The sequence below is a fragment of the Excalfactoria chinensis genome, chromosome 10 (assembly GCF_039878825.1).
Source record: "Excalfactoria chinensis isolate bCotChi1 chromosome 10, bCotChi1.hap2, whole genome shotgun sequence".
Classification (NCBI taxonomy): domain Eukaryota; kingdom Metazoa; phylum Chordata; class Aves; order Galliformes; family Phasianidae; genus Excalfactoria; species Excalfactoria chinensis.
Genome location: NC_092834.1, coordinates 7,776,706 through 7,791,624, shown reverse-complemented (window position 1 = coordinate 7,791,624; position 14,919 = coordinate 7,776,706). Strand labels below are relative to the sequence as shown.

The window sequence follows — 14,919 nt, the reverse complement described above, 5'->3', positions numbered from 1 at the left end:
GCAAACTAATACATGAAGAAATCAGTGTTTGCACTAATAACATCATTCTTCAAACAGCCACAGATTTTTGGCTGCTCAGCATGACACACTGCAGGCCTGATGTTCAATGGCACTGAAGCTCCCTGTCTCCAGATGAAGTTAGGAGTGGCAGGTGTTCCGAGATAACATTTACATGCTAATAGAACTATTAACTCCTGAAACAGCATCTGCAGATGAAAGCACCCAAATCATTTTCAATGGAGTTGGTCTTGTTAGATGGCAGAAACATCAGGGTCATTTGGTGCAGGACTGTTGGGGTTTCTTCTCCTTTACCTGCACGCTGCCTCTTTGTTAGTGTAGAGCTGGGTCATGCTCCTTAAAGGTGTGTCTGATTTGTCAGATAGAGCAGACACAGATTTTCCTGCTGACCTCGGTGGAAAGGCTAAAACAACTAGAACTGCAGCTGTAGCAATGAGAAGGTTTGTTTTACAATTCTGGAGGAAGGTTCAGGAGACAGAGCCATTTGACTAGGGCCACTTCGCTCATTGTCTGCTAATATATTTTTAAGGATCCAAAGCCACATAAAGTCATGCTGATGCTGGGAAAAGTCAGCGACCTCCTTTGGGAAATGACTGCTCAGGCAACTTCTGACTGATATTTTTATCCAGCATAAATAAATGTCATGTCACCAGCCTGCTTGGTGCGACGTGAGAGAGTGACAGATCAACACTTTTAGGGGAGTTCTGCCTTTTCCCATCCCTTTTGGCACAAGGACCACCAGTCAGCACTTTTCCTGACATCTGAGAGTCTGCTAACTTTATGAAAGTTAAGCAACCCAAATAATTTCACTCCCAACCACTTTATTTGTTTGTTTGTCTTGTTTGGCAGTCGGATTTTAACAGCTGCTAGAGGTGAACAATTAGCAATGAGTTAGCTCATCTTTGTGCAAGCAAACACAGAAATAAGTCTAAAAGCACAGACCCCCAGTCTAAAAGCACAGACCCTCAGACGAGGTTCAGAGCAGCACCCAGAAGTTCATACTGTAACTCAGCATTTGTCAGCCTCTTTTTGGCTGGGTTCTGCTCTCATTTATGTCTGCAGAACTAGAGTCCATATGCAGATTCTTCTCCCTGTTTTAACAGTTATTGACACTCACAAGAATGGCAGTGATTTTCACTTGACGCCACTACTTTTTTTTTCTATACTTCTGGTTTGCTGCAAACCAGATTTGCTTTTTACTTCACCCATCCTACTTTCTCAGTTGCCACTCTTCTTTGCTTCTAGCAAAGACAATGGGCAGCTCTTGCAGAACTTCTGTTTTCTCCGAAAGGTCCTTAACACCTTTTTTGCCCCATAAACCCACTTCCAAGCCAACTGACAGGCCTTGCTGGGAAAGGTAACTCACAGGGACATCTTCAAAGTGAATGTCGGTGACGTTGTTGTTGGGGCAGCTCTGCCAGGCGTTGTTGAGCCTGAAGGCCAAGGCACTCGTGTGCCGGCCATCCAGGGCAGCAAACTTGCGGAAGGTGCAGTTCTGGACATTGATTGGGCCGTCATAGAACTGAATCCCTCGAATGGGAAAATTCCTAAAGAGACAGAGAGACACGGTCACGACATAGGTGTGAGGATAAGAATGTGTGCTGGGCATGGACAGTCCTGCAGCACCTGATTCTCAGCTGCTGCCTTTTTTCAGAGCCGCGAGGAAGGCTCATGGGGTCATGTCTTGGAAGAGAAGGGATTTCCCTGCTTTCTTAGTCTGCGAAGCCTTCTTAACCTTGCAAGTTCATCTCAAGTTCTCTCGTGTCTGAGACTGACTGTCTTTATTTAGTCTGCACTCCTCAAAGCACTTACAGCAGTGCTGAGGCTCTGACCTAGAAATGAATGAATTCATGCTGCCCGTCACCAATGAGTTCTGCAGCAGCGAAACCTGAAACTCTTCAGGTCAGCACAGGCTCCTTGGGCAGGTCCCAGCACATCTTTCTCCAACTCGAGGAGAAACAGTGTAACCCAATGCAGTAAAAATGCATCTGGAAACAGGGAAAGATCTCAATTCTGGGGCTGAAAACAATCGAAGGGGCACAAACTCCTGAAACTTAATTAAAATAGAGCCTTTTCTGATAGAAGCTGCAAGGTAAAGATGAGAGTGTTTTAACACTAAGTGAATGTGACGTTTAAACTCCTTAAGAGGAGAAGGTGTTTCATTTTTCACTTATAACAAACCAATTTGATCCCCTGCTCATATGAATGGTGGCAAGTTCACAGTTCTGCCACTGTGAGTTTTGGCACTCAACGCTAACAATGATATATGCCCACTTAAATAAGTTGAAAGGACAACTAGAAGATGAGTCCTAGTAGATTGGCTTTTCATGAGCACTACGGTTAATAAAAGCCTGCTGCATCACTACCAACAAGCAAAGCTGAGACACATAATGTGGCACAAAAACATCAGCTGAGCTGTTTGGTCAGCACAGAGCTACCATTAGGATAACTATGCTTTCAGGAACAACAGCAAAGCATTACTTCACATGCACAGACCACACACAAAGGTCTCCGTAAGCTTTGAAACTATTTAACGAAGGAATTAAATTGCTGTCGCATAGCTGTAATAGTAACAGTAGTGCTGAGATCTGTAACTACATCTTGGCTAGGACTTGGGGACTGAGAGGCATGGAACCAAAACCCCTTGTGTGCAAGTTACAAATCAAACTGTGCTGAAGAAACCGTACCGTGCTGGTGTTGGTACTGAGAGAGGAAGCAGTGAGTGTGATGATGGACTGAGCTGAACTTACGGGCCGATGGGCAGAGTCCTGCCTCTGTGATCCAGGCCGCCAGGTCCCCAGATCTCATTGTCCATCGTCTCGGTGCCCAGGTTTCCACTCTCACCAACAAACAAGCTGTTCTTGATTTCTTGCTTTGACCCATCGTCATGAGGGAAGGTCCCACCACTAGGAAGGAAAGGGCTGGAGATGAAAGGCTGCTCACACCCTCGTGCCCCCGGCTGAGCACCAGCTGTGTGACACTCACCTTGCCAGCGTCAGCCCAATGCCGTTGTCTGCAAACCTGCCAAGAGAAGAGAGGTGCTTCAGAAGGGTTTTCTTTATTATTATACACTTTTGATCCATGCCTCAAGCTTACAGGGAGGCTACGAGTAACACAATAGTTAATATCTTGGTGGTATTTACACCAGTAAGTACACATTTCTATCACCGATCTCTCCTGCATATTAAAGCCATCGGGGCAGAGCCGAGTAAAACTCAGCTCTGCCTTGTCCTGCGCCTGTCTCTAGGTGGCAGTCCATTACACAGCATCGCCTTCCCTTTAGTATCTGCGGCTCCATAAAACGTACGCCGCATGCCATATTAACATTTGTTTTGTTAATGCAATACATAAGTCTTACTGTAGCAACAGAAACGGAAATTACTGTGGCCATAAAGACGATTACAGTTTACAAGCCACTTCCTGGAATTCCGATACACCCATAAGATTGCTACTGGGAGCTCATAAAGCAAGGTAATGCACTCAGAACATTGCTATCCTCTGTCTGTGGCACTCAGCAACACAAACCCTACACGACATGCGAGAGATCTGCAAATACATCTTTGTTGGCCACGGTGTGTCCAAGGTATCCCTGGCTCCTAAGTTCCCAGGGAAGCACAAACGGGACGGCTCAGCATCACATTTCAGAGTGTTCTGCCACAATTTTGCTCTTGCCAATCTAACAGGTTGCCAGAGCCAGCCCACGAGGTTTGGGTCACTCTGAGGTAAGGCAGCCCTGCCAGCAATTGGACACCAGATAATGCTGAGGCAGATACCCGTGGCACGGTTATCACAATATGCCTTGTAAAGTAGCTTTTTCCTTTTTCTCCTCTTTCTTCTTTGTGGTTGATATCAAGAACCTGGCTCAGCAGAAGAAAACACAGATGATCATCTGTTTTCCACTGAAAAAAGAAATATCTGTTCTGACCAGTGCAGGAAACAGCCCTGAAAGAGCACAAGACACACGCGCCCAGTTTCTCTGCCTTGCTGCTGTGATGCATAGTTTCATGTCTGCCCCATCACTACCAGCTTATTCAGCATAACAGCCAACCACATAAAGCTGATCTGTTACCAGGCTCAGCCAGGGGAGGTGGTGGATTTTGCTGCTCTCTTTCCGAAGCACCTCATTTTTCATGTAAAAAAACAAAACAAAAGGTGCTGTTAATTGCATTAGTGCATGTGCGTTTGCACATTACCATTTTGAATGCTGGTCAGAATCACACATACACACACACAAAAGAAACCCAACAACCTCAGAGATCTTCAGTTCAGACAAAAATAGGTTTTCTTTGTGTAAAATAACACCTGTGTTTATGTAACGTTTTCATCTTTATTTCAACCTTGGCCATATGAAAGGTGCAAAGCGGTATAAATAGTCTGAACCACAGCTATGCTTGCCATAAACACCGGGCTGAACTCTGAGAGTTGAAATAAGGCAAAACTCACTGGCAGTTGTCCAGCCACACATCTCCTCCCCGCAGCCAGGCCCCGTGATCCTGGTTCTTGTAGGCAATAAAGCGCTCAATTATTGCAGGTTCCCTGGGCTTCAAAGGATCAGCGTCTTTGTGTGGGCTGTATCTGCAACCAAAAGGAGAGAGAAGGAACGTTGGCAAGCAAGGGAAGGCAGCCTTGCTCGATCTACAGCCCTGCTAAACATCTGGTTTCTGCTAGCTGAGAGCAGCTCTGGGACAACAGTCCATCCAAGCAGCGTGTCTAGGCAAGCAGCGATGGCCAGAGCCCTCTGCCAAAGGACAGCTGGTCCAGGAGAGGCTGTTTTAAAGACAAGCTCCAAGTTTCCTTTCACCTTGCCATTATTGTATAGCTGATATATTGCTGAAAGCATGGAAAGTTTATTATTGCTCCCAAAAGTCGAAGATATTTTTTAATCCTTTACTATTCTTAGAATGGCTTAGGTTGGATGGGACCTTACAGCCCACCCAGCTCCAACCCCCTGCTGTGGGCTGGTTGCCATCCACCAGGCTCAGGCTGCTCAGAGCCCCACACAAACTTGGGCACCTCCATGGATGGGGAACCCACAGCTCTGGGCAGCTGTGCCACTGCCTCACTGCTCCCTGAGGAAACAATTTCCTCCCAACATCTAACCTAAATTTTCTCTCTTTTAGTTTGAAGCCATTCTCCCTTGTCCTGTCACTATCAGATCATGTAAAAGTTCAGTCCCTCTCCTGTTTATATGCTCCCTTCACGCACTGGAAGGTCGCTAAAGGGTCTCCCCAGAGTCTCCTGTTCTCCAAGCTGAACAAGTCCAACTTCATCAGCCTTTCTTCACAGGAGAGGTGCTCCAGCCCTTCAGTACATTCCTGTTGAGATAAATACCCTTTTCCTCCCTGTTCTGAGCACTCTTCCTCCTGGCCTTGGCTATATTGTGGCAATGAGAAATTTCCTCCCCATTAAAAGGAACTAAATTATCTTGGAGTGAGGCTGAGAGCAGCTCCTCCGCTATTCCCACTGCACATCGCTCAGGATACATAAGAGATTTTCTATCTCTGATGTTCTCAGTGATGATGAAATACTGGCCTGATACAGGAAAAAAGCAGACACAAGTAGAAGCTGCAGCAGAATGTGACCTCTGCTGCCCTCCTGCCTCCACTCAGGCAAGAGCATCCAAGCAAGGATTTGGCACTGCTGAGCTTGGCTGCCATTCACCCAGGAGCTCTCCCTTTTGCTGCTGTAGGAGCATCTCCCATCAGCTCAACACAGCTTAGAGAACCTGACAGCTGAGCATTCAACTCAGTGCCAGCAGCGGATGGTCCAGAGATTAAAATTCATGCTTTACCAACGGGTAGCGAGACCAAGCTGTCAAATCGCTAACAGATATTCAATAGCTCTTTGCTCTGCTTAATAAGCCATCATATCAATCTAAAACCAAGCGCCAGGCTGATAGGATTCCAGTAAATGAATATTACTTTGGCAGCTTCATCACTACCAATTTGCTTTCAGAGAGAGATTTAGTATCAGCCCTTGTGAATTCCCTGGACATTGTTAAATACAGATATTTTGAGATAGATTCCAGTTTCATTCACATCCATATGCATCTGGAATAACACTACAGGGTACAGACTTTTGCCCAGATACTTAATGCTGTAACTGAATGCAGAATAATCTCTCCAGCTCTGTAACTGCCCAGCCTAGGTCCAAGACTGCCCTGGCCAGCGTAGCTATAATCACTTAATCAGTCTTTCAGTCTCAACAAGTGAAAAGTGGAAAGCAGTACAAATAATCTGAGCCGCAGCCCGTACTGCTGGGTAATCACCAAGCACAAACATGACTGCATATTGAATTGCTTGGCTTCCAGGGGTCATTCCTGCCTTGTAGGGCAAGGGACAAATTGCCTTTTGTAATCCCTTACAGTGCCTGCGGCAACCAGCAGTTTCCCAAGGCACGCGTTCAGCTACTGGAGAAGCAGCATCAATTTCTCAAGAGAATTTAGAGGTATTTGCAGAGAAGGCTGGTTTGTTTGTTTGTTTGTTTGGGGGGGAGGGGGATAATTTTACTAGTCAGTTAATTATTTTAATTATTTTGACATTAAAACAATGTCAATAATATTCATTTTTGAAATTCTTTTAGCATCAGCTGTGGAGCACGGCACTGGGCTGACACAGAGGACAGGAGTTCCCCAGAGAAGATGCTGAACCAACCCAGCACAGTGCGTAACCAGCAGCATGGGCAACCTGCACACCAGAGATGGAAAGGGAAAACCAAACAGTCCCTTCCTGAGCGGCGATGTTTCTCTTCCCTGTTTGGTTTCTTCTGTCCAGTGACTCAACCGTGGGAAAACAATGTCTGAGTCCCACCGAGGCGCTGAAGTAAGGAAAGAAAACTGTGCAACTTGAGAGCATTTAAGTCCTTTTCTCTCCCCGGGGTTGGTAACTATGTTAAGAGCCAGACTGGGCCTCTAATGAGATAAAAGGGTGCAAGTGCAGCCCTTACACTGAAACACTTTGCCTACAAAAAGCCCTTTGCTTACATCAACCTCCCCACGGGGGTCTGCTTCTGAAAAAAGTGGGACTTCTCAGGAGCTGCCACTGGCTCAAGTCTGCCGATACATAATACATTTTGTAATGAAGTTTTTAGCATTTCTAAGAGACTCGGTTTTGTCATACGGATGCTACACTCAGTTCCAGGGATGAAGGGTCATGCCATGCATTTAATTGTAGCTATCGCTGCAGTGTCAGATTTGGAACTAGACAGATATTGGAAATCAAAGTGCAAGCTCTGCTGCTAAAATGTTCCCTGCTCAAGCAGGTCCTGAAGGAATGAAGAAGATCAACAGCATCCCCTGGAAGTACTTTCATTTCCTGTTTGTGGGAAACTTGCAGCAAGTTCTATCCAGCAGAGCAGTTGTCCAGACAGCATTTAATTGTCTCTGCCATCTACCAGAGAAATCAACAGAATACCCTGGAGCAGATGTAATATCCATGCCCGCTCAGCTCCAAACTAAAGAGCAAAGAAAATAACAGGAGGATGCAGTGCTGGGGGCTCTTTACGACACGCAACAGGGAGATGAAGCTAGAAAGTGATAAATCACCATGGAGTCACCATCCCTAGAGGTGTTCAAGAGCCATGGAGACGTGGCACCAAGACATGGTCAGTGGGCATGGTGCGATGGGTTGGTGGTTGGACTGGCTGAGCTTAGTGGTCATTTCCAACCTTACTGATTCTACAAAGTCCAACTGAAATCCTTTCCTCAATAACTGCCCCCAAAAACACTGCAATGATTCATATCAGCTTTCTTGCGAGCAACGTTATAGTTCTAAACCAGTGCTAAAGTCTTTTCCAAACCAAGCTGTGCAGAGCACTTTACCTCCCAGAAATCAGTGTCAGAATGGGCCTTTTGTCCTTGGCTGAGGCAGGAGTGGTTTTAACACCGTTATCGATGATCATTCCAGCCTGAAAGAAAATGGAAATGTAATATTATGGTTTATGTATACATTCTACAGTTCTTTTCACTTCAAGTTCTGTCTCCAATTGTCCCAAGCCAAAGTATATTGCACAATCCTAATAACTGCTTCTGCTAATAACATATGAAGCAGAGCACTATCAATGCTATCAGGAATTGCATGTGTCACCCCAAACTGCCCAAGAGTTCCTGAAACTGAAGCTCTCTTCTGAGCATACCCCCATACATGTAAATACACTGCTGTAGCCACTAGACCAGCAGTCCTTACCATGATACACGAAGCATGCTGAGGGCAAACGGGGAAAGAGTGAGAGAAGGCAATCAGACACAGTGGCTGTATTTATTCTTTTAGAAGCCATTTGGTTAATTGCTAACATTGGCAGTTGAGGTCTATAATTAGACAAGCTGCCAATAGATGCTCCAGTAGGCACTATTTTAGGATAGCAAAAACAAAGAATGAGCCTAGCACAGCCAAGCAGAGGGAAGAGTGTTGGTGCCCAGGAGCCAAAAGGATGCTGGCTGGCTCAGAGCGCTGCCCCACCAGCCTGCAAGCTGCTCTATCTGCAGACACAAACAAGTTCGCATGAACTTAGAGCGAAACAGAAAGCACAGGCATTAATAGCTTGCAGATCCAAAGAGCTGGAGCAAGAAAGCGATGTTTTTTTGACGGCAGCATTCCAGTTGCGTGCAGACTCACTCGGTAGTTGGAATGCGCTCGGTTGTTGGAAAACTTCCCCATCGGCATGTGCTCCGAGTAGCCGGGGGAATACATGCCCGCCGAGGGCCCCGTTGGCACGTGGTGCAGAACAAACCAAAAGCCTGTTTCCTGAGAAAAAGAAACGACATCTGAGCCTTCGCTTGAACCTCTTTGCTGGTCTGCATTAGCCCAAGGATTTATCAGTAAATCCTCAAGACATAAACCAGGAGATTTCAGGACAAATCATAGCTAGCAGCATTGACCTGTCTAACTGTGCTCACACACATACTTACAGTCACACTCCTGTACTGCAACATCAGGCTGCTTTAATTTAATCTGTGACATCTGCCTTAAAGTTATATGTCTTTTCTAACTCACAACACACACACATGCTGACACCTTCCCACCCGTGCATGTGCACATCTTAAAAATCAGATCCATTTCATTTAGCTGTCTAAAAATATACTTAGGAACCTGAACCTTGGTAATCAGGTTCTGAACTTCTGGACAGACCACATCTCCTTGTTTAAGGCTTGGTTTGCTTGTTTATTTGTCTTAGTAGAATATTAAAAGCTCCCAATGTGACCAAGGATTTCTGTGGAATTAGTGCTGATTGAAATTTCAGGGCAACGTTACTGAAGTGCAACCAACAGAATCATTGCCAAAGACTTCACTGGGACTGTGCAGCCAGATATATTTCATTTATTCAGGCTGCACACTGTGCAAAGGCCGGGAAGTTTTGTTAAAGCCGTCCAGCTCTAGAAACAGCAAGTGTGGAGAAGTAAGAAGTATGGAGCAAAAGGAAAAACGTTACCTTTCATTGGCAGCACTAACCACATTAATACATGTCTCTTTCTAGCAGTTTCAAGAATGCCTGAGTAACAGAAGCAGGTTTTATTCCAGCAAGAACCTCGGCCTCGCAGGGCCCTCAGCACTGAATTGTTACCAAATAAGAAACTTCTGTACTCACTTCAGACCCCGCAGCTGCACAGTTTATAAGGTTGTTGTGTGGGTTGGCTATCCAAAAGGTGGATACGGCACTGCAGATGAGGAAAACAAAGAGTGAGATGAAAATGACATATGGAGCACACGCCAGAATCACGGCTCAGCTCCTCACAGTGCAGGCATGGCTGATAAGACCCCAGATAAGGGGTCTTGCCCAGGGGCAAAGGGGCTGTTTGTTGTTTTTCTTTCTCTTCTCATACCACATTTGTCCTTTGTGGTTTGACAGAGAACATGGCCTTATCTCTTAAAACCCCAGAGTATTAAACGAGGAATTTCTATTGCAATTCCAAGCCTGCTATGAAGCTGTCAGATGTCAGTCATGTTTTATGATAAGGTAAATATGTTGTTGCACAAGCTACAGAAAAGCATTTGCCCCCAAATAAGCCCTCGGGTTCATTAGAGGTTTGTTTAATCAAGGGACTCAATGAATTACCTCTAGAGGCTTTCCAAGTATACCCTAGCACCTGCTTTTACACAGAGCTGCTGTGATTCATTAACTTTATTTGCTCCCACCCCATTATGCATTGCATTTCTTCTGGGACAAAGAGACTCCGTTTGCCTAATGCACATAAAAAGACTCTTAACTGGGAGATTCCCATCGAGGATGAAAGATCAATCTATCACTGTCCATACGATGACATACAATAATCATTAACCAACAGGCACGAGAACTTTGGGAGTGAAACATTCAGGAGACATGCGGCTCACTCCCTGAATTTACTGGGTGGGATTCACCCTCCTGAAGGGGGTGCAGCTACCTAACCCTTATGTCACTTTCATGAAGGACTTCAAGAGGGCTTTATATTCTAAAGGAATTTGCTGGACTAAGGCAACATTTGGTACATGTGACCATATCATGTTGAGGCTGGGCTAGAAAAAACAGCTTCAGTTTATTGACAGACTGCCTCCAGATGCACAGACAAGGGCCTTGAACCCGCTGTATTTCCCAGTGACCCAACTCAGACCAGCCCTGTTCCTCAGAGCAGCATGTTACTGTGTCATTTGGCACAATCCTATTGTCTTAATTACCAGCAGCAGCTGCCTGCCTGACTCTTCCAAGCCAACAGAGCCACAGCTGGCACTCATACCTCAACCCTGTGCCGAGTGCCTTGGCTGCTGCCCATGGCGATGGCGTGGGCTGATGCATGGGGCAACCATGGTGTACTCATGCACTAGCAGGCCAGATGAGCACAATGAAAAACAAAGGTTCTATCTAATCTATTGGTCCTTAAATTCTTTTATAAAGGAAGATGTGGCAGATCGCGGTACAGTAGGACTTCATTATGCATCCTCATATCATTCCTAGTGCTATTTTTCTGCAATAATATTTCAAATGACACAAAACGTCCCTCTGACTATTAAGCGAATTATGTGGAAAATGAGAACAACGGCTGATTAACTCTTATTTTATGAATGGCTACATTAAGTGTCATTTATAAACAAACACAGATGTGAAAGAAAGCACCGCATGAATTTCATCTCTTTCTCTTGCCAAAGTAAAAAGCTAAAAATATGTTTCTCTGGACCAAACCCCAGTCAGTTCTGAGGACAGAATGGGTGATAGTGATAGAGTCTCAGCAGCCTAAGAGTACTTTAAAATGTAATAAAACACCCAAAGGTTTTTTAGCTGTTATTAGGCATTAATCAGCTTCTTACTGTCTCATTTAAAAGACAGAAGTCTGACACCACTTCTCTTGCACAGCAGTCTTACTGTCAAGTTTTGATGATCACCATCAAATTAAAACTTTCAAAGGCAAACTGATGTCCACATATTTGCTCCAGATTATTTACCGTTGTCCCTTCATTACAGTTGCTTTTCCAGCTGTTAACTACACAGGTTTCACTTCAAGAGTTTACTGCTCTCTCAAGAAGAGTTGGTGGGAAGGGAGAAGAAAGCTAATGAGATACCAAACACGCATCAAAATGAGGAGTTTCCCCTAGCAGCCAGTAACAAGCAATGAATTCACATTCCTAGGCTGTACACCTTGATTTTGAAAAACAGTAGAAAAACAGTGTGAAAACCAGGGGGGGGAATGGCTAGAATGGACTTCATGAGCTCAGTGAGTCCATACTCTGTCTTATGATAGGGTCAAGTGCAACAACAGTACTCATGACTGGTGTTTCTCTAACCTGTGCTTAAAAGTTTCTACTAACAAAGAACCCATAAATTCTAGCAAGAACAGATTCTAATGCCTAACTATGTGGCTAAGCTGGTCATGTTTCTTCTATATTTCATTTGATTTTTCTTTTTTCTACAGGCAACAGAACTGCAAAAAGGACTTGTAAAATCCCTTCTCATTGCAAATGCTTCTATAATCCTCATCTAAACCTCAGCTGGCAGATCCGAAAGGACACTTAGAGGAAAGGCTCTTGCAAAAGGGAGATGAAAGGCACTGAGTATTTTTCAAGTTTAATACTGAAAAATGGAAGTTTTGGGAAGTTCTCATGGAAACATTTTCATGAGCTTATGCATAGACACACTTAGTGATCCAACAGGCATATACAGTCTTTGATCTTCTATCACCAAGCCCTAATTCTGTGCTAAACTGCATTTATTACACCATATTTGTTTTATTTTTCACAGTTTGGGTAAACTGCCAATGGATGCAAAATGCCAATCCCGTATCATTAAACTATATCTGTTCTCTACAGATAACAGCTTCAGAATAAATGCGAGTATTTTCATAATCAACTATCATTCCACATGGGCACTAATGTCAGAATCCAGCTCATTCTGGGAACGTTTTATTGAACCATTGCAACTCCTGAATGTGCAAGGTATAATCCCAATTCAAAAGAGATTTCCAATAATATCTTAGGTAGGAATCATCACAATTGGCTTTATGCTAAAAATGAAAATTACAGCCTAGGTGTGTAGGCAACTAAATAACACAAGCGGAAAGGTCCTCAAGAGGCTGCTCTCCCAAACTTTGGGAGCATGCAGCCAAGACTTGTAAAGGTGACAACATAATTATACATTCATAATGCTTTTGTGGGTCAATCCAGCAAAAGTAGAAAGAAGAAAAGAAGGGCTCCCACTCACCTACAGTCTTGTCTAGGTTTAGGGATGTACCCTGGGTAAGCACCCTCTGTGATCAGCTTGCACATCCTGCTGTCTCGGTCAGAAGGGAGCAGAGTGCTGGGTTTAACAAGCAGTCCAAGGCAGTGATCAAATGTGTTGCGTTCTTCTGGTCCATCCTCCGTAAAGAAACAATGGCCCAGTGCATCATAACCCACAACATCCTTCACCTGCATGTACACAGCAAAGGTCAAGTTGCATCCTTCAGCTACTGCATGTAAAGAAGAGACTTTACAGTAATAGCACCCCAGTACCCTTTTGAACTCAGGGTGCACAAGCAAAAGCAAAATGAATTGCACAAACAAATTTAGATGTTGGAGTTATTAACCAGAATTTGTTAACCTCTCAAAATTTAAATTCAACTAGAATTTGTTGTCATCAAGGGAATGTTAGTTCCATTCTTTTGCCTATCTGCAAAATCGGAGACTATCTTAGCATGAGGCTGGAAGAAACATGGGGTGCGGAAGTGAATGAAGGATGTCGGATGTTCAAGTTACATCTGGGCTCATTCATCTTCACGTAGAGTTACACAAGCAGCTACATAAAATACATCTGAAAAATGCAGCTGAGCTGAAAAAATATTTTTTCAGGCTATCAGAGAGGTGGCAAGTCTTTTTTTCCAGACAGGCTGGCTTGTTTTAGCTTTGACCTGATCCTTTTTTCCGAGTTGTTGACAGAAGCATTACTTGACCCTGAGAGAAATCAGCTGGTGTTAATCAGTGCTGTTCTGGTTTTGGTTTCAGTGGTGTTAACATCAGAGTACACTATTGTGTTGGATAGAACAATACTCATCACCTCACTGGAGGATCTGAAAAAACAATTTCAGGAGCAGATACGTGAACTCAAAGCCTACAGGCTTGGACTGGCTGGAAAACAATAGCCCTCAAACACTGTCCAACAAGTCAGTTGTTTATGTATATATCAGGGATACGGAAAATGAATTTCAAGCCTCCATTTGCCTGGTGAAATGCTGTCTGTCCCAGGGTCTCTCCTTGCTTGTCCCATCAGCCTTCACCCAATACCTGCCTTCGACCTGGGAAACCTTTCCAGCAAAGCTTAGACAGACACCAGTGTTTTCCTACAAATGCTTCTTATGAGACAGCAATCATGAAGGGACAAAATATGGTATTAAACTGGATATCAAACCTATTCTTTACAGGGTTGTTGAAAGACCTTAACTCCCAAGCACCTGAATTACTTTTGTAAGCAGGACTGAGATTCTTCTGTCATCTACACGCCTCATCTCAAGGCCAGGAGAACCAATTTCAAATCAAATCCCTAGACCAACATTGAAATGATTACAAAAATGCTTACACTTAAGAGAGAATACTCCGCTTGCCAAATCTACTGCAAGCTTACATTTGCACACACATCTATTATGTATCATCCATGCTCCAGTGTAAATACTCAAATCTCTGAACATAAGTCACCACAGTAAATTAAAGGAAGTTAAAATGACCTGCAAAGTGGTACATTCCACTAAATTACTTCACTAAAATTTACTGCTAACTTCTCTAATTTAACTAGATGACAGCTTTTGCAAGGTCAAGGCTTCTTTATTTAGGCATAAACAGTATGTACTACATTGAAACATCCCTCCCTGGATACATGAGCTGTCCCAGCCTTGCAATTATAAAGGTTTATGGGATAGGCGAGGATCTCATTAGAGTGACCTCTTTTCAGATGAAGATTTCCAGCATGTAGAGGAAGTCTTTCAATCTCAGAGTTGTTAAAATTGCAGGCAACCACCAAAGACAATTAGTTCTCTCTCACACAACAGTAACACTGGAAAAGCATGTAAGTAATGCGACATTTAGATGATGGAAATGGCTTCCTCAGAGAAACATTAGCCACACGGAAAAGACATTTGTCTCTCCAACCAGCACAGTGCTGCACCAGGACTAGGATATGAAAACCTGTGGCAATCAGACTACAGTGGGGCAAAGCCCACCACTGTTCGTGGGAAGTAATGCCACAGGAGAATATCTCTCCCAGTTTGTTGAGAGAGGAGTGAAGCAGAAAGAGGAATGTGCTCTGGCAGAAGGGCTCAGAGCCAACAAACCCAATGTTGTCCTAACTCATCCCTGAAAGCCAGCAGAATAGCACAGAGTTATCAGCCAGGGACATGGTCCCTACTGTATCTGTCACCCTCCATTTGATGAATTACTTTTCCCATATCTCATCTCCCGCTCAGCTCTGACTTAG

At 44.2% G+C, this 14,919-nt stretch overlaps 1 protein-coding gene across 3 annotated transcripts in view; it reads right to left on the bottom strand.

Moving 5' to 3' along the window:
* CEMIP (cell migration inducing hyaluronidase 1) overlaps positions 1 to 14,919 on the bottom strand; it is a 100,408-nt gene that overhangs the window by 9,268 nt on the left and 76,221 nt on the right. For all 3 annotated transcript variants that reach the window (XM_072345476.1, XM_072345478.1, XM_072345477.1), the window contains exons 14-21: positions 12,679 to 12,884; positions 9,601 to 9,670; positions 8,631 to 8,759; positions 7,838 to 7,923; positions 4,462 to 4,593; positions 3,004 to 3,039; positions 2,769 to 2,924; positions 1,385 to 1,565 (exon numbers count right to left, since the gene is read on the bottom strand). In XM_072345476.1, the coding sequence (XP_072201577.1) occupies positions 1,385 to 1,565; positions 2,769 to 2,924; positions 3,004 to 3,039; positions 4,462 to 4,593; positions 7,838 to 7,923; positions 8,631 to 8,759; positions 9,601 to 9,670; positions 12,679 to 12,884 (996 nt within the window). The remainder of the gene's footprint in view (positions 1 to 1,384; positions 1,566 to 2,768; positions 2,925 to 3,003; positions 3,040 to 4,461; positions 4,594 to 7,837; positions 7,924 to 8,630; positions 8,760 to 9,600; positions 9,671 to 12,678; positions 12,885 to 14,919) is intronic.